Source organism: Oratosquilla oratoria, chromosome 40, assembly GCF_046742065.1.
Source record: "Oratosquilla oratoria isolate Oo_2021 chromosome 40, ASM4674206v1, whole genome shotgun sequence".
Taxonomy (NCBI): Eukaryota; Metazoa; Arthropoda; class Malacostraca; order Stomatopoda; family Squillidae; genus Oratosquilla; species Oratosquilla oratoria.
Window position 1 is genome coordinate 26,831,713 of NC_134816.1, and position 25,000 is coordinate 26,856,712.

The following is a 25,000-nucleotide window of genomic DNA, read 5'->3' on the forward strand; positions in this document are numbered from 1 at the left end:
GTTTCTTTTTCCAAGTGGTCTACTTTGCATATATATATATATATATATATATATATATATATATATATATATATACATACATACATATACCAAGGCTTTTTCCCCCTTACAAGGGAGGTAGCCAAAAAGGGAAAGGCATAAAATCATTTCCACCCCTTCCATCCCTGAATGCACTCCACACCCCTCCACCCTCCCTCTTATCTGAGCACCTCCTGGATGACGGGTCATCCCTGCACCTTGTCCACAGCAAGGCCGCTTCATTAAATCGGCGACCCCCCTCTCCGTCCCCCCATTGCATAAAAGGAGAGGACGGGGAGAAATCACTTCGGGATGCGTCAAATTTTGCTCACACATACTACCTCACCCCTCACCCCCCCGCCCATTCCACCTCATGCAATCACAACATCATCCATATACAACCATTCTCCATTCACTCCTGTCTTCTGTCCTCTCCCGTCCTTCCTCAACAGACATTCCCCTCTTCCCCAAAGCCCCTCTCACCCCATCCATCCACCTCATCCTAGGACGTCCCCTCATGTTCACTCCCTCCACATCTGCCTTCCATACCTCTTTTACTAGTCTTTCTTCACTCATTCTTTCCATGTGTCCAAACCATCCGAATATTCTTTCATCAACCCTATCTCCCAACTCCTTTTCCACCCCTGTTCTCCTCCTCACCTCCTCATTTCTCACTCTATCTAGCCTAGTAACCCCCATCATACTTCTCAGACACCTCATCTCAAACACATTCAAACTCCTCTCTTCTTCTCTTATGTTCCATGTTTCTGCCCCATACAGTGCTGTTGGCACAATCACTCCTTCATACAGTCTCCTCTTCGCATCCATTCCCAAATGTCTATTCCTCATTACACTCTTTAATCCACCAAGGCATTTACTCGCTTCTCTCAATCTACATTCTACCTCCACCTTCACTCCACCTTTCCCTGCCACATTTGCACCCAAGTATCTAAAACTATCCACTTCCTCCAGTCGCTCTCCCTTCATGATCACTTCCAGTCTACTGCCACTTTCACCCCTTGTACATCTCATCACCTTTTACCCACATTTATCTTTATCTTTCTTCTATCACATACTCTCCCAAACTCTGCCACCAACTTACTCAATCCCTCCGATCCTGCCACAAGCGCAGTGTCGTCCGCAAACAACAGGTGGCTCACCTCCCACTTTTCTCCATTTTCTTTAACCATCTCCAATCCCTGACCCACTACCCTTGCATTTACTTCTCGCACCACCCCATCCATGTATAAGTTGAACAGCCAGGGCGACATAACGCATCCTTGACGAAGTCCCACTCACTCTCTCCATTTCCAATCCTGACACAAGCTCTACTACTCTCATAAAAACTCTTGACAGCTCCCAGAAGCTTTCCTCCTATCCCGTATATCTGCATAACATCCCGCAGTGCCTTTCTGTGTACCCTATCATAAGCCTTTTCCAGATCCATAAAAGCCCAAAAAACATCCTTCCCCTTTCCTATAACTTTCTCACATATTTGTCTTACCACAAAGATCTGATCTACATAAGCTCTACCTGTCCTAAATCCACACTGTTCCTCACCAATTACTCCTTCTGTTCCTCTCCTAATCCTCTTAATCAAGATCCTCCCATAAGCCTTCCCAACTACACTTAACAAGCTAATCCCCCTGAAACTACTACATTCACACTTGTCCCCTTTTCCCTTGTAAAGAGGAACTATACAGGCACTCCTCCAGTCCTCCGGCACTCTACCCTCTCTCCAGCAAACATTAAATAACCTCACCAACCAGTCCACCATCACTTGACCTCCCTTTTTCAGACATTCTGCATGGCATCCATCCAGACCAGGTGCCTTACCTGCTTTCATCATCTTAACAACTGCCTTCACCTCATCCTTCCTTATTTCTCCTCCATTCTCCTCACTCATCACTCTCATTTTCTTCGCATTTCCCACTGCAGCTATCTTTCCTTCCCTATCCTCCTTCACATTTAGCAACTCCCTAAAATATTCTGCCCATCTTCCCCTTACTGCCTTCTCTTCGATTATCATCTCTCCATCTGCACCTTTGACCTTTTCTTCTCTACTTGATTCGCCTCCTCTTCCTCTCTTAATTTCTTTCCAAAACATCTTTTTATTACTTTCAAAAATTTCTGTCATACTCTTACCCCATTTCACATCTGCACTCCTCTTTGCAACCTTTACCTTTTGCTTTACTTCTCTTTTCTTTTCTTTGTACCTCTCATATGACTCCCTCGTCCTATTTTGTAACCAATCTGTGAAAGCTCGCTTCTTCTCTTCTACAACCTTCTTTGTTTCCTCATCCCACCATTCACTACCCTTTCTTCTATTTCCCCCTGTCCTTCTTGTTCCACACACCATCCTTGCACACTTTATGACTCCCTCCTCGAACCATCCCCATTCCTCCTCCACACCCAGCTCTACTCTATCCTTTACTCCCTCCCACTCCTCCTTCAGCTTCTTTCAGTACTCCTTCTCTTTTTCCTTTTCATTCAAAGAGTTCACTCTAAGAATCTCCCTACCTTTTGTCCCTTTCCTCTTTCTCCATCTATCCTCCACTCTCAACTTACCTTCCACCAAAAAATGATCTGATATTCCCCCACCCTCTCCCCTTAGCACATGTACATCCTTAACTCTTCCTATCATAATCCTATTTACCACTACATAATCCATTAGCGCTCTATCTACCACCCTTCCCTCCACCACCCTCTCCCATGTGTACTTATGCTTGACTTTCTTCCGAAACACTGTATTTACTATCATAAACTCTCTTTCTAGACACATTTCCACCATCAACTCTCCACTACGATTTTTTCCTGGAACTCCACATTTCCCAACCACTCCATCGATTGGCCCATTTCCTACCCTAGCATTAAGGTCTCCCAGTACTATTACATTGACATTTCTTCCTAAATCCTCTATGCACTCATTTAGATCTATCCAAAAGGCCTCCCTTTCTTCTACACTCTCCTCACTGCCAGGCCCATATACACTTACAAAGACCCACATCTCCTTCCCCAGTTTTACCTTCATCCACATTATCCTTGAGGAAACCTTCTTCCACTCCACTACCCGTTTGCCTATCTCTTCACTTACTAGAATAGCCACCCCTTCCCTCCCTCGCCCTCTCTTCACTCCTGATAACCTCCCACTTACACTCCTAAACTTACACTCACCCTTCCCTTTCAACTTAGTTTCACTCAAAGCCAACACATCCATCTTCTCACAAACATACTACCTATCTCTTCCCTTTTACTCTCATCTGTACCACATCCACGCACATTAAAAGACCCAAACCTTAGGGTGCTGGTCGGAAAACTCCCAGACCCTCTTATGCCTTTAGTTTTTCGTTTAGGAATGTCCCCTGTGGGGCTACAAGGAGAAGGATGCCTAGTCCCAATCCCCGTCCCTTTCTTCTCGCCTCTTACGATCCAAGTAGGAATACTTGGTGGCAGTATTCTTTTCCCCCACCACGTAGATGTAATAGCACATGAGTAAAATAAAACTTAGACCCAGTCTCGGAGAAAGATAAGCTGAAATACAGAGTAAACCATGTATTTCGACCACTGACTGTGATCCTCTTCAGCAGGTACATACATAGAATAGGAAGACAAGAACATATATACAGAGGATTACAGTCTGTGGTCGAAATATACGGTTTACTCTGTCTCTCAGCTTATCTTTCCCCGAGAGTGAGTCTAAGTTATATATATATATATATATATATATATATATATATATATATATATATATATATATATGTATATATATATGTATATATATATGTATATATACATATGTATATATATGTATATATATATATATATATATATATATATATATATATATATATATATATATATATATTGGGAACTCACCTTGAAGACGTAGAGGGGAATGCAGGTCTTGCAAAATGCAGCCACAATATTGACACAGAAGAAGGGCACCCAGCACGTCAGAAAAGTCCCCACGATAATCCCCACGGTCGTCGCAGCCTTCGACTCGGAGACGTGATACGGGGCAGCCACGGTGGTCGGCCTCGAGGTGTCCCCATCCAAGGACCCAAGGGTGACCGGTCGAACTTGTGCCTGCAAGAGGATACCGGAGCCCATCGAGTCATGAGTACAAGGGTCAAAGATAAGTACATCATCCAGTGACCCAAGGGTGACCAGTCGATCTTGTGCCTACAAGAGGATACTAGGGTCGCTGGTCGAACTTGTTCCTGCAAGAGCATCTCGGGGCCCCCTGAGTCATAGGATCAAGGACCAGGAAATGTGGAGACGGACGGGTCAATGGTTAAGGGAGCATACTCATTGGGAGGAATTTGATGGAAGGGTTATTACGGAAGGAGATGGACAAAGAGACCTTGCTGTGACACATGTCCACCAAAGACAAAGCACGGAAGGATATAGAATACACAAGACTAATACTAGATACAGCCAATTAAAAATTATTGAATAAAGGCTTATATACTGCTACTGGGAGACTTTAATTGTAGAGATGTGAAATGGGGGGTAATTGAGCTAGTGGAAGTGAATAATCATTGGGGAATATGCTGTTGTATATTACAATGAGTATGAGTTGTCAGTTGCAGACAAATCTACCTTCATAAACACCATATGAGGACGTAGCGCTTATTGGTGTACTTGATAAAGGTATAACAAACGAAATGTTGTACTGATAAAGGTTCCGTCCTCAAATGGTGTTTGTTTTGTTATTACAATGAGTAGCATAATGACCCAATGGGTGAAAGAATCAACAAGATATAGAGGTGAAGATACACCAGGAAAACGCTGAAATCCAATTCATAAAGCTTGTCAAATAATTATGAGTTTTTTCAAAATGTAGTCATAGCATATATACTCGTACAATTATTTGGTGTAAACAGTCTTACCCTTTCTTTTGTAAATAGAATAATTTAATAATAATTTTACTACTTTTTTGTCTGAAATAGTTAGTGAAAACAAACAAACTTCAGAATGAGCAGGTAAAGCTCCAGAATGCATGACCTCATAAAATTTCACTGATGAAGAACACAATTTCTTTTTCGGTTGTGAATACCTTGACAACTTCAGTGCCCTCAAATACTTTGTTGTCACACAAACGTCGGATAATCCTATTCATGTAAGTTTTCTACAAAGATCAGTTATTATGGGGTTTAAGAGGCATTGAACTATCGTCTCTTTTGACTTGAATAACCTTGACTTACTTGTATAAATACCCAGAACAGCCTACCCCTTGAAGTCATGAGCCTACTATTTATTAGTATTTCATATCATACCGGAGTGCTTGTCAAGTGACATCGGTGACCACGGAACGCAGCCCAATTCATTCTTTAGCCAGCCTGACAAAATCCATAACCCTTTACTCATCACCGATGTGTTCCAACAATGTGTCCATAAACTTGACTTTCTACCTTCCTCTCACTCTGGTCCCCTCCATTTTCCCCAGTAGGCATTTTCTTTGTAGTCCAAAGTTCCCTCAGTATGTGGCCCACGAATTTTAACTGTCTCTTCCTGATATTTTTTACCAGTGCTCTTTCTCACGACAGTTTCGTTATTAATTAGAGTAGCCCAAGTGATTCTAAGTAGTCTTCGTAGGAACCACATCTCTACTGCCTCACAACCATACATTAATGTTGACCAAACATAACATTTGAGAATTCATTGCCTTAATTCCATATTCATGCTTATAATCGTCATTATCTTTTTTCTAAGCTTGCTAATGCCGTTTTCGTTACTCCTGTTCTCGTTTTCATTTATTTTTCACCATCTGCGCTAGTATTTCGGAGAAACCTTTACACGTACACATATCCATGTTCTCACATAGAAAGAGAAACTTACTTTGATGCTTTCGACATGTTTCTTGGCGTAGTGGTAGAGACGTGAATAGATGGCGAGCATAACACAGCACGGAAGGTAGAAACTGATGCAGGATGAGACGATGGCGTAGGTTGGTGTCAGCTCCAGGGCACATTGTTTCTCTTCTTCACTTACTTCCTTCAGGGGAAAGAAAGATATTATAGGTGCTTGTCATCATGAGTACTTCGACCCCTCTACTTCTCTTTCCAAAAAAAAAGAAAAAAAAAAAAAAAAAAAAAAAAAAAACACAAAAAACAATAAAAAAAAAAAAAAACTCTCCCCTCCCCCTCTCTCTCTCACTCCCTATCTCTCTATCTCCCTCTGGCACCCTGTCTCTATATCTATACGCATGTATTTCCATGTCATTCTGTCTTCCTATCTGTCTGTCTGCCTGTCTCTCTCTACCTTCCTCTTTCCTTTCTTTCTCTCGTTCATTCAATTTATCTCATTTTTTTTCTCTTTTTCTACGCATGCACACGCACACACACACACACACACACACACACACACACACACACACACACACACACACACACACACACACACACACACACACACACACACACACACGCGGGGAGTTGGGTGTGTGTGTGCGTGTAAGGTCACAGCATTACCCATAGATCGATCATACGAGCTCTGAGCTCTCTTCCGGGAGGGAAATAGCTGTCGATCACGAGTCCAACACGTGATCCAGGACCGTGGTGAGTCACACACACACCTGAATGTATACAAGGTTGAGGTTTTGAGTGCACGTGAATGCAACATGATTGGTTCTCATTGGTCGTACATGCGTGTACATCCCAACTTACATAGTAGCAGTTTAATGTCATATGAGGATGACTGTGTACTTATGTTCTTTGTTATGTCACATGTAACTGATGCTTGTTGACACGGAATGGTTAGGGGGACCCTGGGCAGCTCCGGCTCCACCGGCTACCTCTTCCAGTTCCAGCAGCGGCCAGTGTATTGAATCTTTGATCCCTGTACCCCCATCACATCCCTGAGGACGCCCCTAGGACTAGGACCGAAATTTCGGGCATTAAACCTACCTTCACCGAGTCTGGCGTTTACGCTTCTCTCCCTTCAACATGAATCCCAGACTCCAGATCTTCACTCTTATATATGTATATATATATATATATATATATATATATATATATATAGATACATATATATTTATAATGTATGTATGTATATGGGTCGAAAGCGCAGTTGTAGCGTTCGCAACCGCTACTTTAGTGGAGTTCGAATCTCGCCCAGGGCTAAAATAATATCAGTATCGCTGAGCTTCGAGTCGTTACTCCAACTCTCGTGGGCGGGGTGGTGGCATGTGTGTGTAAGCGTGTAAGGTCACAGCATTCCCCAGAGATCGGTCGTCTATGACCTTTGGGCTCTCATTCGGGAGGGTAGTAGCTGTCGATTACGAGCCCAACACGTGATCCAAGACTATGGTAAATCACACACACACACACACACACACACACACACACACACACACACACACACACACACACACACACACACACACACACACACACACACACACACACACACACACACACACACACACACACACATGCGTGCGCACAGCACCAGTGGATTTAGTGGCAAAAGAACCTGATGTTATCGATTCCCTGATTTACTTGTGTCCTGTGGGGAAGAATGACCCTGCAGCGCGGCAGTTCCATTTACACGTTGGAAGAAGGGGTGTCGAGGAATGAATCGCACGGACAGGAAAGATACAGCTTTGGAGGGACAAAACTGATAGAAAATATATATCTTTTAAACGAACGGATTGGTGAGAATTCGGGGTCAAAAGATGCACGAAAGAAATGGGAAATTTTTTTGATTAGCTTTTTTCAAGTTGGGAGTGGGGAAATATGTATCGAGGCTTGAAGGAGGGAATTTCTAGGGAAGGGATGATTTGAACACAGATGAGTTTATTTATTCGTGTAAAAAGATGAAACATGGAGAAGAATTAATGAATTGAAAGAAGATTATCCAAATATACAAAGATTAGAAAAGAGGAAATGGGTTATGTAAAAGATGTAATCAACGAATGCAGAGATGAAGAGAAAGTTGTTTTATATATCTTTATACAATAAACTGAAGCAGAGGAAAGGAATAAATCGTTGAATGGAACATCGTACGGAGATACTAAAAGGCAGGTAAATACATTGAGCATGAATGAAAACTATATCAAGGGAACGAGAAAATAATCGAAAGCGGAGGGCTCTATGGATTTAAAGTGGAAATACGAGAGTTGCAAACATTTATGAAACCACTGAGTGTGAAAAAAGCTCCTGGGATGGATAGGATCTCAAACTAGATACACAATATAAGAGCATAAAAATATAAGTATGAAGGAGACTGCAATAGACCATAAGGCCTACACTAGTAAGTTCCATGTCCATTACCACCTATCCTCCACATCCATAAAGTTATTTAACCTTGTTTTATAACAACAACAAAGAAACTAAGATTCACACAAAAAAACCACGGCGAAGAACTGGTTCACCAATGGAGTAATTAACAAATGGAATATACTCAGTAATCATGTAGTGAACGGTGAAACTATTGTTTTAAGAAAAAGACAATTTTATGGATGGAGATGATAGGTGGTAATGGACATGGAACTGCCTAGTGTAGGCCTTATGGTATCTTACAGTCTCCTCCATTCCTATGTTTTTATATTCCTCACTCATGATGAAGGACAGAGTTTCTGATAAGATGATACTCCTGCAAAAGTTTTGCGGATCAAGTTCCTTTGCCTTTACCAGCCTTCCCGGACCACACATCTTATCATGCGGAAGGGTCATGCCTCTGCAACGGAGTCCCACGAGCACGAGTGTACGTCCCTAGGTCGGGATGACCAGGGCTTAAAAAAAAAAAAAAAAAAAATAAAAATAAAAAAAAAATAAATATCTATATCTATATATATATATAGATATATATATATATATATATATATATATATATGCAGGAAAAACACTGGAATCCTGTGTTCTTAGAAAAGCAAGGTTGACCACGAAGAAAAACTATTAAAGCAGAGCGCTCTCGTGTATCCACATCTTCAGTGCAAATAATACAATGTATTATTTGCACTGAAGATGTGAATACACGAAAGCGCTCTACTTTAATAGTTTTTCTTCGTGGTCAACCTTGCATAAATATAAGTATATATATATATATATATATATTATATATATATATATATATATATATATATATATATATATATATACACACACACACACACACACACACACACATATTTATCAACCACAATCCACTTTAATTCTAAGCCATCAATGTCGAGAAACTCCTGCAGAAATTGATACGTGGTACAGCGAAGAATTCGAACCTCCGCTAGCACGTAACAAATGAGTGACTTAACCGATTGCGCTATCAATGATCTAATTCGTATAGTCCCATACTCATATTTATGTTGTTCTCAAAGGTACTTTTGATATAACATGATTCAATAACATTACTCTCCATAATGTTTTTACTTAAGATCATTTTTTTTTTCAGATCTATTCCAATCAATGCAATGATTAAAGTTCCTTGTATGCACAAACAACCCATTTGATATTTGCCCTGTTCTGATGCTGTATTTATGATGGCTTATCCTCAATTCTAAATCTTTATAGGTTTATAATCACAATCTTTACAAGGAATGCTATAAACACACCTTATCTGACTCTTGGTGATTTCTTTATCAATAGATTTTTTACCGTGTTGTTGTTTTTAAAGACAACTTGAATGCGAAAAATGCTTAAAAATATTAGGTATACTGATTAAATCCTCATGTAAGGGAAGAGACAAAATGTTTTTATTACTGAAATGTTGTCTGGGTTAAGCCATAAAAATATTTTTTGCTATTTACTACGCCTTGTCAATTATATGTTTAGGATATTTTGATTTACTTCCACTGTCATAAATTGTTTCTAATTCAATATCTAAATATTTACGGCAGCAAACTCTAAAGGCTCTTAAAAAACATAGATGAAAAACTGATATTTTGGTCTTGAGGTGGTGATAAAAATAAAAATTATTATATATGATAAGACATTAGTAGGTTTCCTGTAAACACTTAACTTAAAATTCTTTCCAAATATATAAATCATAACATCTAAAAAGGGGAAGCAAATATTGTGTTCAATCTCCATAGTGAACTTAATTGACGGTACTAAACTATTTAATTTTAACTTAAAATTGTCTAAAGGTTGGTCATTTGGCTACATATCTATGCCAAATGGCATTCTTTGGAGGAATATTGGTTAAAATATCTCTTTCAAAATATTCCGTATACAAATTACTCAAAAACTAGAGACAGGAATTCCCTATTCCCATTTCGAATTTTTGTAAATAGAATTCACCATTGAATTAAAAATTTAAATCAATTACGTATTATTTAATAAGACAGATTATTGTGTGGGCATGGAGAGTCGTATTATATTCTTTTAATTCCAATTATCTTAATAAATCTAAAATTGGGACTACTGTGAATAAACTAGTAGCATCTTAACTAACAAGTTCATAATCAAATGAGATATTTTGTCCATGTAATTAATCAATGAGATCAACATTATTTTTAATATGAGTATGGAAAATATTTTCAGCAAGTGGAGAGGAATATCAATCAGTCATGTTATATCAAAAGTACTTTTAAGAACAACATGAATGCGAGTATGGGATTATACGAATTGGATCATTTTATTATTAAAAATGTTGTCGATGGTAGACTTGTAGCCTGATCATCTGTGTTCAACAGGTCACAATGGACCTTTCCATGTTCCTTTTATTTTATTTTCTGTATGTATATATTGTCCTTGTTCTCTGTATGTGTTGTGTCTCTGAAGATGTCTTGAATAGACGAAAACGATCGGTCACCAATCTTTTGATTTTCTCAGTTTTTTGTTGCATATATTGTGAATCACTTGTTGATTGTGATTTCATTGCATATATATGTATATATATATGTGTATATATATGTATATATATATATATATATATATATGACTGAAGGTGAAAGAAGTAGACGAGGAGTAATGGGAGAATTTCACGCTTTAACGTTTCGATCCGCAGGGTCTTGATCACACACACACACACACACACACACACACACACACACACACACACACACACACACATATATATATATATATATATAAATATATATACATATAAACAGTATATGTATATATATATAAATACATATAATATATGTATATGTATATATATATATAAATACACATATATATGTATATGTATACATATATATATATGTATATATATATATATATATATATATATATAATAACCGTTCACAGGGCGCTATGTGATATTTTTTAAGTAAAGATTGTAATATAGTACAATATAACCAGGTTGTGGCAATCCTTGGTACATGGCAGTCTTTCATGAGTAGATAAACTAGAGTTTAATAAAATTTCATAAATCTATTATCTATATTAATGTAACGTCTTCTACACTAGATAGTAATAGATATCTTAATTGATTGGTTTCGTTCAAATTTTGACTAATCTCGTATGTATTTCCACTTAATTTTCACTTCCAAGGTTAACAAATCTTCATCCTGAACTATAATGGAGTTACTCAACAAACCAAATTGTCTGCACTGCCAAAATTGATAATTTCTCTTTTTTCCATCAAAAACTTTCCACAGCAGTCCATAAACATAACAAATTGAATTTCATTTTACACTCTTCCTGTCACTAACTTCCTACACTAATCCATAATGATTATAAATGAAATTTCTCTCTCCTCTTTTCTCATCACTAACTTTCTACTCTAGTCCATTAAGATTATGAATACAAATGGAGGAAGTACGCTCCCCTGATTTACTTGTGAGGTCTTCGTTTGCTTGCTGGGTCTTAACGGGGCATAAGCTTGGGGAGTTATGTTTTGCTGTTTCACGTGATCCTTCTGCAGCCTGCTGGTCTCTCTTTCCGTTCATTTGTTGTTTCTTATAAAATACAACACATAAAAACACACACACACACACACACACACACACACACACACACACACACACACACACACACACACACACACACACACACACTCACTCACTCACTCACTCACACTCTTCCGGGACATGTATTCTATTTGTTCAGGGTGAGCATTGCACACCACCAAACATGAATCAATCATAACTATTAAGCTCACTCAGTAATATAATCATGGATCGTAATTGGAAGCTAATCAACTGTCGACTGTTATGAAATATTGTGGCAGCTGGTCAGAGGCACTGCACATCCGAACGGATGGCAAGATAATGGGAGAGTGACAAAAATAAGAGCCGAAGGTGAGCGACTGTCTACCCGAACACATCCCGTGTTCGTTTTCGTGATAAGAAGTTCAGCGTATAAATTCGTTAACAATTCATTAATAGAAACAGTTATATCTATAATAATTCTGCTCTTGCTGGAATATGGTAGAATCTGGTCGTAATTTGTTTTCAATTTCAAGAAAACATAGTAAGAAATAAATAACGACATTCTACCCAAACACATTCTATGTTCGTTTTCGTCGTGGAAAGTTGCATGGATAAATTCGAGAACAATTATTAATAGAAACATTTCTATTTCAATTTTGCTCTTGCTCTGTTGCAGTAGAATTTGGTTGTAATTTATCTTCAATTCTAGTAATACATAACAAGAAACTGATATAAAATCGATCGAAGACTGGGGATGTCGACAGAACAATATAAATTCTTGCTCATCAATTAGAACGGAGACACTTTGTCAATAGAAACATTTCTATTTACAATAATTATGCTCTTTCTATATTGTTATTGAATTTGGCTGTGATTTGTTTTCCATCACAATAATACATAGTAAAGAATAGATATCAAATCAGATCAAAGACTGGAAATGTCGACATGGCAATATAAACTTGCTCATAATAATTAGACGGTTACAATTTAACCTACAAATTCAATGGAAAGTTGTATGTTTATATGCTCGCTTAGTTACACAAAAGTTTTTGGATTATCGCGCAATTTATATGTCATTTTTATTACCATGTCCAGAACTACAATACACTTAAATACACTTATATTTCTGTGTTTTTAGACATATTTCAATTACTGTAACCCACGCAGTAGAAAGTTTTGTTGACATACAATGTGTACTTACTCATTTAAAAAGTTTCATAATTTTCTTGTGCATGTTATATGCCAGAATTAATTGGCCTAGATCTTAGACACTATACAAACATAGTAATAAGTAATTGCACTTTGCTAAGTGTACTCTGTTCAGAAACAAGCTAAAGTTTTTTCGTTTAGTAATACTTAAACATACCATGTGACAATAATCATTATGAAGTACTGACACACACACACACACACACACACACACACACACACACACACACACACACACACACACACACACACACACACACACACTTTCAACGAACGGACGGCTTGACGAACGCTCTGAAGAAAAGTGCAGATTGTGGATACCAACGCAAAGAGAAGTGCCTTTTTGTATTTGCAGGGGGGGGGGGGGAATTGCTCGTGAGGTAGAGGGAAAGTAAGGAAAGAGGAGAGGGGGAGGGATTACTGGGGAAATGGAAGGTAATGAGGAGGTGGAGGAAATGGCCCTGACGGGCCGCCGGGTAGACAAAAGACCCCAAGACGAGTTGGATGATAACATGTCTAATAGGAATGTGAAGATTAGAGGTATAGATAGGAGCAATATAGCAGAAAGTGATGAGAATATTTTCAAGGGATTTAAAGAGAGTGGGGGGGACTCAAACCCCCCCCGACTGACAAGACTAGAGATGAAGGTTGATAAGGTGATCGAAGACTTGGAGAGTAGGTTAGGTCATATGAACACCATTTTAAAAAGGGTTGAAAGATTGGAAGAACTGGAAAAGGCGAATAAAAACTTAACTGATGAAATAGAAGAACTAAAAAGACAGTTAAGAGAGGTAAAGGGGGAGAATGAGGAATTGAAGAAGAATAGTAAAGAAAACAGAGAAACAATAGCTAAAGAAAGTAAAAATTGGAAGCAAACCCAAGAAGGAAATAAGATTTCATTCACTGACATAGTCAAACAGCAATTGAAAGAACATACTGAAGACTCAGTTATTAAAGTGATGAGACAAAAGGAGAATATAGTAAGTGATTTAGCAGAAAAGAAGAAATGTATAATTATATTAGGAATGGAAGAGAAACACAACACAGATAGAACCACAAGAATCAAAGAGGAAAATGAAAAAGTAAGCAAATTACTAGAATCAGTTCAGGAAGATGAACCAGGAATTATGAAACAAATCGAAGAGAAATTTAGACTCGGAAAGTATAGCACAGACAAGACCAGACCAATTAAGATTAAATTCAAGTCACAAACAACGGCAGAGAATATCTTATCCAAAACAGGGAAACTAGCAACAAGTGAACAACACAAAAAGATATGGATAAAAAGAGAAATGAATAAAGAGGAAAGAGAGGAAGAAAAGCAGAAAAGACTGGAAGCTAAGACAAAAAACGAGAACAGAACGGAGTCAGAGAAAGAGAGATTCTATTGGAGAGTAGTGAACATGAAACTAAGGAAGTTCGACATACAAAAGAAAAACATAAGGGAAACAGAGAACACAATGGAAGTGGCAGAAAACTAAGAGTGTCTTACACAAATATAGATGGATTAATAACAGGATTGAATGAGCTGAATGATTATTTGAAAGAAAAAGAACCGGACATAATGGAAATGTAGAAACAAAATTAAAAGGCCCACTACCACCCAACAGTGTAGGACATGATGCATACAATTATTGGATTAGAAACAGAGAGAAAAAGCAAGGGGGTGGAGTTATGTTCCTGACTAAGAAGGATATAAACGTGAAAGGTGTCATATATGGAAAGAATACAGTAGAGATGATTATGATAGAAGTGGAAGACAGAGATAAGAAGAGCAGAAAATTTGTGATCAATTATGTGCCTCCGTAAACAGCCTCATGGGAGGAGAGTGAATATAAAAGTATGTTAGAGGACACAAAGATAGCATTAACTAAAATAATGGAAGACGGAGGAAGAATAGTTATGATGGGCGACTTTAATTGCAAAGAAATCTGCTGGGAAGAAATGACAGCAAAGAGTGGTGATGACTCATGGGGAAATGCTCTACTTGAGATGATTACTGACCATTCAATGACACAATGGATACAAGAGAACACTAGGTATAGAAATGAAGAAGAACCATCGAGGCTAGACTTAATAATTACATCTGAACCTAGAATAGTGGACAAGATTGAATATAAAACACCAATAGGTAAAAGTGACCACATATTGATTGAACTGGAACTTAATGAAGAAAAATATATGAAAAGAAATGAACAATATAGAAAAGGAAGAATGATGTATGAAAAAACAAACTTTGATAAAATAAGAGAATTCTTCCAACAAGAAAACTGGGAAGAAATATACAAAGAAGAAACATCAGTGGAAGAGAAATGGAATATTTTGACAAAAATTTACAAAAAAGGAGTGGAAAAGTATGTCCCAAGACAAAAACAAGAAAAAGAATATGTAAAATGCTGGTACAACAAAAGTTGTAGGGAGTTAAAAGACAAAAGAGACAAAGCCTGGACCAGATGGAAAAAAGACAGAAGACCTGAAAAATGGAAAATATATACTGGTTATAGAAATGAATATGTACAAAAGTGCAGAGAGAAAAAAAGAAAATATGAAAAAGATGTTATAGAAAAGTGTAAAGATCAACCAAAACTATTCTACAGATTTGTAAACAATAAACTGAAAAACAAACAAGACTTGGAGAAATTGAGACAAGGAGGAGTTGAATACACTGAGGAAATGGAAATGGCAGAAATTATGAACAAACATTTTAAATCAGTGTTTACAAGGGAAAATATACAACCTGAAGAGATTGAGTGGAAAGAAAAAGTCCCCCCTATGGAAGAAATAGAAGTAACAAAGAAATGAAAAATTGACACACACTTGGGTAATTTTGATGTCAGAAAATCGCATGGGCCAGATGAAATAGCAAACTGGATTCTGAAAGAATGCAGGAATGAACTGGCAGACAAAATACATAGCATAATAAGCAGTTCCTTAAAAGAAGGAAAAGTTCCAGAAGATTGGAAAAAAGCAAATATAGTACCTATATATAAAGGAGGAAATAAAGAAGAACAAACCAATTATAGACCAGTCTCTCTAACAAGTACAATAGCAAAATTTTGTGAAAGAATAAACAAAAGTAGATGGTAAAAATACTTGGAAAAAAACAACGTACTAAATCCAAGGCAATTTGGATTCAGACAAGGACGGTCATGCTTCACCAATTTAATATGTTTCTATTCAAGGCTAATAGATATAATACAAGAAAGAGATGGATGGGCTGATTGTGCATTTCTAGACCTAAAAAAAGCTTTTGACAAAGTACCACATAAGAAGTTGCTTAAGAAATTAGAATATGAAGGAGGAATACAAGGTAAATTGCTAAATTGGATGGAAGACTTTTTGCAAGAAAGAAAAATGAGAGTAGTGATAAGAGATCAGCACTCAAAATGGAATGAAGTAATAAGCGGTGTCCCGCAGGGAACAGTTCTGGCCCCAATAATGTTTGCTATATATATTAATGATATGGATGAAGGAATTGAAAGCTATATGAGCTTCTTTGCAGATGATGGAAAAACTACTGAAAAGAGTGAAAACTGAAGAAGATTGTGAATCACTACAGAGAGATCTAAATAAAGTACAAGAATGGAGTAGGAAGTGGGAGATGGAGTTCAATACAAAAAAGTGTAGTATAATGGAATTTGGAAAAATAAAAAACAGAATAGCAGGATCATATAATTTGGGAGAAGAAGGAATAAAAAAAGTAGAAAATGAGAAGGACCTGGGAGTCATTGTTATGAATAATATGTCACCTGAGAAACATATAAATAAGATTTTTGGAGAAACTTATAATTTAATAAGAACAATCAAAGTGGCATTTACATACCTGGATGAAGAAATGGTGAAGAAAATCCTAATCACCCTGATAAGACCAAGATTGGAATATGCAGCAACGATATGGTCACCAAGTACAAAAAAATGTATAAAAAAACTTGAAAGGATACAAAGAGCAATTACAAAACTGGCACCAACACTCTCAAAACTATCATATGAAGAGAGACTACAAAAACTTAAACTACAGACACTAGAGCAAAGAAGAGAGAGAGGAGATTTGATAGCTATTTACAGAATCATGAAAGGCATAGAAATTACTGATAGAGAGAATCTGATAAAATGGGATGACAGAAATACAAGAGGACACGGAAAGAAAATAAAAAAAGACAGCTATAGAAGAGATTTTAAAAAAGAACAGCTTTCCTCACAGAGCAATAGACAGTTGGAACAAGTTAGATGAGAAAGTGGTGTGTGCAAAAACAATACAAGAAATTAAAAAAATAGTTTAGATAAAATGAGAAATGAAAGACGGGACCCCACGCGCATAGCTCCCCTGCCTCTATAATAAAACTAGGAAGATACAACTAGGGAAATACACACACACACACACACACACACTTCCTCGGACTTTCTACACCTCTATATAGAATTCACACCTCCTCTTTACCCTATATATATATATATATATATATAAATATATTATATATATATATATATATATATATATATATATATATATTTGTACAACACTGGATGGGTCCCAGTGAACAGATACTTTTCTTTTCTATCAACTACGATACACTTTAATTCTAAGCCATCAATATCGAGAGACTCGATGAGGCCAACATGCAGAATCTGAAACGTGGTACAGCCAAGGAATCGAACCTACTTTTAATTTCTGCATGTTGGCCTCCTCGAGTCTCTCAATGTCGATGGCTTAGAATAAAAGTGTATTGTGATTGATATATATATATATATATATATATATATATATATATATATAATAATATACACTGAATGGTTACCAGTGATCAATTAATAAAAATTTTCAACCACAAATCACTTTTAATTCCATGCCATCGCAGTCGAGACTGAAGAATCGCTCGATGGAGGCATCCGTTGGAAATTGAAACGTGGACGAGCCGAGGATTTGAACCCAGCTAACCCGTAACAAAGCTACAGTGACTTAAACCAATACGCTATTCTCTTGGTAGCGTACTGGTTTAAGTCACTGTAACTTTGTTACGGGTTAGCTGGGTTCGAATCCTCGGCTCGTCCACGTTTTAATTTCCAACGTATGCCCCCACCTAGCAATTCTTCAGTCTCGACTGCGATGGAATGTAATTAAAATTTATTTTTGATTTAAAAAAAAAAAAAAAAAAAAAAAATATATATATATATATATATATACATATATATATATATATATATATATATATATAATCTCTTTTTACTCTGAGCAACGCACTTACCATAAGAGTTTTTGGCCGATGGAGGTCAAGACTTATGGGTAGAAACGAGACAAGTGCGGACAGAACCCAGATGGCAGCGATCGAAGAGGTGACAATCCTCTTCGTCATCCAACGGCTGTACCGAAGCGGATCCTAAGGAAAGAGATCAAACACTGTCTTAGAAAGATGCTCTGATGTCGTGTAGAGTAAGAAATGGCTTATGATAGGTAGACATACAGATAGATACTATTTTACTTGTCATTTCCGTCCCCCCCCCCCGCTGACCAAAATTAAATTAATTTCTGTGTACAGCTCAAGAAAATAATGACTAATGTGTAGAAAATATACACAGTAAAACGCAAGAGTGAAGTCAGTTGAGGTCTACAACTAGGATTTGAACCCATATCCTATTCATTTCTCATGTACAGGATAAGTTCCTAAACCTATTTAGGTGGTCATTATAGCGTGATATGTAGCGTCTTTGTCAATCGATACAACGACTCACAGGCAAGGGTTCGAATCCCAGCGGTAGACAAAAATACTGTCTTAGCAACTTGCTGGAATTGCTTATACCGTGTAGGGTGAGATCAGTTGACATATCAGAACGGGGTACCGATGAAAAGGGTTATAACTGATATGAAATGAGGTCTGAGTAAGTTGTTAGAATAGCTTATGTCGCACAGGATGCGATCAGTTCAGGTTTCAGATCGGATTACCTATCAAAACGATTGAGTAGCAAAATGTATACAAGATAATGCACCAGGGAACGTGACTGGGTTAGATGGCGTTATGAATAAAGGGTAGAATGACCTTAGAGTAAGTCGGATACAAATTAGGTTCGACAGGCGGAAAAGGGATCCATATACATGTGGAGGATCCCACTTCACCTAAGAAATAATGTTTGTAAGGGATTCCACTTTATCTAAGAAATGATCATCCTCTCAAAGTATGGGTAGTGCTGTACTGCTTGGGGCTTTACTAGAGCCAGTCTACTTCTCTCAATCTGAGGTTGCGATTATCTCTGGCAGCAACACCAACAGGGAACTCAGTGATGTTCCTCAATTTAACATTTTGCTCTCTCAATCTTAGTCTGGCCTGGTTTCGAGGACGGTTGTCGGTCGTCTTCCCTCTCAGTCTTCTGCTGTGTTGCGTGTTTAAAAGGAGGATCATCTGAGTATGCAGCGACAGAGCTGAAGTGAATTGAGTCGGTTGTCATTGTTGCTGCTCAATGTGTTTCCCGGGAAGAGCAAGAATAATGTTTTCCACACAAATTGGGTTTCCTACGAGTCTCGAACAAGTGGTGAGAGTTCTAGTGCAGACAGAGATAGGTGATCCATATCTAGATTCAGAACGACTCGAACCCTTCATTCACACTTGGCGACCATGCCAGGATTGTTCGAGACTCATAGACTCGTGAGACTGGTCAATCACCGGTCAGTATCTTCAACGTCTAAGTGATTGTTTTAATGTGATTCCGTCATCACGACGTTTCGCCCGTGGGTATGGTCTAGTGCCAGTTATCTACCTTGCCCCACCTCCATTAGTTATGTAATTGAGCCCTATTTTGCAGACTCATCCAGCCAAGGGAGGATTCACTAAATCGATTTTCCGCTAAATCGGGTGTTTGTTACTGACGCCATATTTAACGGAATTTTTGGTTATATCAAGAGTATTGCCACTAAATACCGTTGCTAGAGACAGACTCACTTTCTTATCTTCCTCGGTGGTGCACGTGCACTGCCAGAAAACGGAAAAGCTCTCGATTTAGCAGACATGTCTCCGCTAAACCAGGATATTCCGCTATTCATCTTAAACTTCCTTTAAATTGGGTTTTCGCTGACTAGAGATTCGTTAAATCGAACTTCTATTGTATATCTACTTCCCTATCATCCAGATCGTAGCCAGCTGTTCCAACTCGATGGTACTGTTGTGGGTTTCTACGCCTTACAAAGAAATGGAAACCGTACTGCACAAGACGCCAGGGACTGCTTATCAAAAGTATGTCAGAAAATGTCCTAAGTCAGAAAACTTCTCTTAGCTCGTTAAAATGATATATTCAAAATAAAATGCCCAAATTTACCAGCAGTAGCTGTTGTCGACAGTTAAGGTTGTTCTGGAGATCTTCAGCGACAAACATTGTAGTGATGTAAAGCGTTCTGATATGTTTTGTACCATTACACCAATCTGAGGCATAATGTAGCCACGAACAACGATCTACATAGGTTTTTGATGTGTTCTGTTAGGGTGTTTAATCGACAAACGTGTGTGTGTGCTGGACACTTCTGTCATCCTCAGACGCGTGATATTCCGCGCCAGACAGAGACAATTTCCAGATTGGAAATTAATCTTGTTTTACAGAAACGATCTGGATGATGATTTTAGTTTGTGCACTGATTCTTTTTATACGTGGTTATTTTGTGTGCAACTTCTGTGGAGGGTCGATTCAGATCGTACTCGTCGTTTTCCAAGCTACTTCTTAGGGTCTCATAAGGTTCAGGAACTCATCAGTGGTGTGATAGTATCGCGACTCAAAAGTTGCTGCTCGGTCTTTTTGTGTGTTGTAATAGGGAAAACCTTTGTCTAGGTAGAATAATACGTAGGTCAGTTGAGTGACTCGGCCGGTAGAAGATCCACCGTTTGCAGTTCGTGGACTTGGGTTGTCATGCGGACTGAATTGTCCTTTGAAACAAATCCTAAGCTTGTCTATTATCTCTTGGTTAGAGTGGAATTGCATGTAACCTCAGTCGTATAGTCCAAGATATACACTGGCTCGTCACTGATGTTTATATTGAATCGGTGTGCATATATCTGTCATCATAGCAAAGTACTCAAATTTGTGGCCTGATATTCGAAATTCTTCGAACTAGGAGTCTTCTGAAAGAATGGGCGGTCATTTCATGCTCACTTTTGTGAAGAGTGCGAGGTGAAGTGGAGGGATTTAATAAGATTTTTACAAGGATGCGTAGGTGGAAGGAAAGGCAGTGTCTACGACGGCGATGTGTGTGTCGATCATTTTTCTTTAGATTTATCTGTTACTGTTGCATAACTTGTTTTGGTTGGTGGTTGAGGTACTGTAGCTTGCCCAATCCAACCACTCTTGCAGACAGTGCAGGGTGACTTGATGGGGGGTGTGTTTGAGTGCACCGTGGGTGAGGAACGTTGGGGTGTGCAAGGAGGCAATGAGGACCAGCGGGAGGTCGTGTATGCTTCATGAGCTCTCGGAGAGAACGCCTGCTTGGACAGGGCCTTGTTGGTGGCCAGCGCTAGCACAGTGGATAATGACCATCCGCACCGATGATAACACTATTACACTCCATTACATCGCATCACAATGGGAAGTTCCGTGTTGCAAAAGGCTAAGTAATTGTCACTTTTGGATCATTTTGTTTAACTTTTTATGGTATGTAATGACGATTTGCACACATTCTCAGGGTACTCGTTACATTCGTTTGAATCCATTAGAACGTTTGTGGTACATGGGGCAAGGAGTACAGACCAGGCGAACACACAAACATACATGGAGTTATGTACGGAGCTGGTATTGATAATGCATAGTCGGGGGGGCATGAGAACAAACGTAGAAGCGCGAAGGGAAGATAATCAATGTAGGGTACGCACATTGTTGACACAGTGGTATGTTCGCCTATGCTCGAGCAACGGACAAATTGAGACTAGACACGACGGGGCCGTAAACACAGCCATAATGCTACTATATCCTAGACATTCTCTAAACTATTCATGCACGTCCATAATGGCAATTTCGTGTCTGAAAACTGGTTGTGCGGCCTTGCGGTGTTTATTAACTGCATATACAGTGTAAGTAATCTATAAAACATTGATTCTGTATAAAGTTTACTAGCAGACAGACTACATGACCCTGTTAAGTGCAATGTCAAATATGTAATGCACTATTAATTTTGTATTCATGATTGTCACCTGCTTTGAATGTAGGTACAGCTTCTATGACCAATTTCTTGTGATTTTAAGTTGTGGTTTTATATTTCTACTTACCTTACTTTTGTCATTCTAATGTTTATTTCTGCACTAAGTTTTTACGGTGTCACTTTGTAATATCAATATATTTGATCTTGTTCCGCATTTTCAACTGTTTTATAATGAAAATGGCCCTCGAGTTATGATTGGGTTAGGTTCCGAGAACCACATCGTGAGTCGAAAAAATCGAAGACGAAAATTGTGAGAACGGCACATAGACCGGGGTAATGGCTTTGCCGTGAACGCTATAACATGCAATAAACCATTTACCATAAGCGAGCCCAGTTTTTCTTAAGCACATATATCTAACAAAATAATTAACATGGGAATATGTATATATACTTATATGCACCACCCATGGATTTTTTATTATTATTATTTTTTTTATTATTTATTATTATTATTATTATTATTATTATTATTATTATTACTATTATTTTATTACTATTATTATTATTATTATTTATTACTATTACCATTACTATTACCATTACCATTACCATTACAATTACCATTACCATTATTATCAGTATTATCATTATCATTATTTTTATCATCACTATTATCCTTACTATTATCATTACTATTACCATTACTATTACCATTACCATTACCATTACTATTACCATTACCATTACTATTATCATTATTATTACCATTACTATTATCATTACTATTATCATTACTATTACTATTATCATTACTATTATCATTACTATTACCATTACTATTATCATTACTATTACCATTACTATTATCATTACTATTATCATTACTATTACTATTATCATTACTATTACCATTACTATTATCATTACTATTATCATTACTATTATCATTACTATTATCATTACTATTACCATTACTATTATCATTACTATTACCATTACTATTATCATTACTATTACTATTATCATTACTATTATCATTACCATTACTATTATCATTATCATTACTATTATCATTACTATTACTATTATCATTACTATTATCATTACTATTACCATTACTATTATCATTACTATTATCATTACTATTACCATTACTATTATCATTACTATTATCATTACTATTACCATTACTATTATCATTACTATTACCATTACTATTATCATTACTATTACCATTATCATTACTATTACCATTACTATTATCATTACTATTATCATTACTATTACCATTACTATTATCATTACTATTATCATTACTATTATCATTACTATTATCATTATCATTACTATTATCATTACTATTATCATTACTATTATCATTACTATTATCATTACTATTATCATTACTATTATCATTACTATTATCATTACTATTACCATTACTATTATCATTACTATTATCATTACTATTATCATTACTATTACCATTACTATTATCATTACTATTATCATTACTATTATCATTACTATTATCATTACTATTATCATTACTATTACCATTACTATTATCATTACTATTATCATTACTATTATCATTACTATTACCATTACTATTATCATTACTATTACCATTACTATTACCATTACTATTATCATTACTATTATCATTACTATTATCATTATCATTACTATTATCATTACTATTACTATTACCATTACTATTATCATTACTATTATCACTAATTTTATCATTACTATTATCGTTACTATCATTATTATTATCAATCATTACTATTATCATTACTATTATCATTACTTTTATCATTACTATTATCAATCATTACTATTATCATTACCATAATTACTACTATTACTATTACCATTACTATCACCATTACCATCATCATTATTCATTAATCATAATCATTATTATTATTATTTTTTTTTTTTCCAAAACCCATCGTAACTTCAAAAATTCATAAGTCGATTGACCGTAAGTAGAGGATTGGCTGTATTTACTCCTTTGTTTTGACATGTACGGTAATATATCTTATCAGATGTGATGGCACTGATGTGGTCAATAAACCATCGTTGACTTATCGTGGATACGGGGAGAAAATAAAGTCATTATTATTTTAATTAAAAGAAATAAAAGATAATAGTGACAGGGTCTAGTCGTTATAGGAAAGAGGACGGAAATGGGATATAAAGTTGGACTTTTTGAAGTCAAATGATTGTGCTACTAATACTAATATGCTTAGATGTTTTAAATGCCATTACTGATAATCACACCGATACCTTATTCATTCTCCACTCTCTTTAAAAAAAAATCCAGATAACTTGTAGTTGTCCATTGTCTAACTACAAATTATGTGGAAATAATGTAAACCTTTGGCACGTCGGCTGGTTTGAATAAATTGTTACAATATCGAAAATTAACATAACTGGAAAAAAAAAAATGACCACAAGATATTAACTGAAACCAAATTGTCCAGGAATTAACATTTACGTTATTTTGCGTACCGAAAAGAAGCAATGTTGCCACCCAGGGTTCTACACATCAGAGAAACTGTCAGTCTCCTCCAGAGCTTGGGCCTTTCCTTAATGGGGATGTATCTGTCCAATGCAATGTAGTAAGGTTCGAAGTTTTGAAATGAATTTAGATAAACACCTAAAAAATATGGTTGTAATGACTGCCAATGGTCTGGTTCTCTTATTTATTAATTTCTTTGCTGAACTGTCAATTCTTGGCATTCGACCTAGTCATGGACCAAAAGGTCTCCTATCGGCATGCCCTTTATTCGTATGCACATCCCACTCAAAGCCCTTTTTTTTTTTTTTTTTAG

The 25,000-nt window shown here is 36.9% G+C and overlaps 1 protein-coding gene across 5 annotated transcripts in view; it reads right to left on the bottom strand.

The window, feature by feature from the left end:
• Positions 1–25,000, bottom strand: part of LOC143020724 (dopamine receptor 1-like) — a 389,347-nt gene that overhangs the window by 23,794 nt on the left and 340,553 nt on the right. For all 5 annotated transcript variants that reach the window (XR_012965927.1, XM_076177420.1, XM_076177418.1 and 2 more), the window contains exons 5-7: positions 18,292–18,423; positions 5,860–6,015; positions 3,895–4,104 (exon numbers count right to left, since the gene is read on the bottom strand). Coding sequence is in view for 4 of the 5 variants with exons in the window: in XM_076177420.1 (XP_076033535.1) it covers positions 3,895–4,104; positions 5,860–6,015; positions 18,292–18,423 (498 nt within the window). In the remaining variant the exon portion in view is untranslated. The remainder of the gene's footprint in view (positions 1–3,894; positions 4,105–5,859; positions 6,016–18,291; positions 18,424–25,000) is intronic.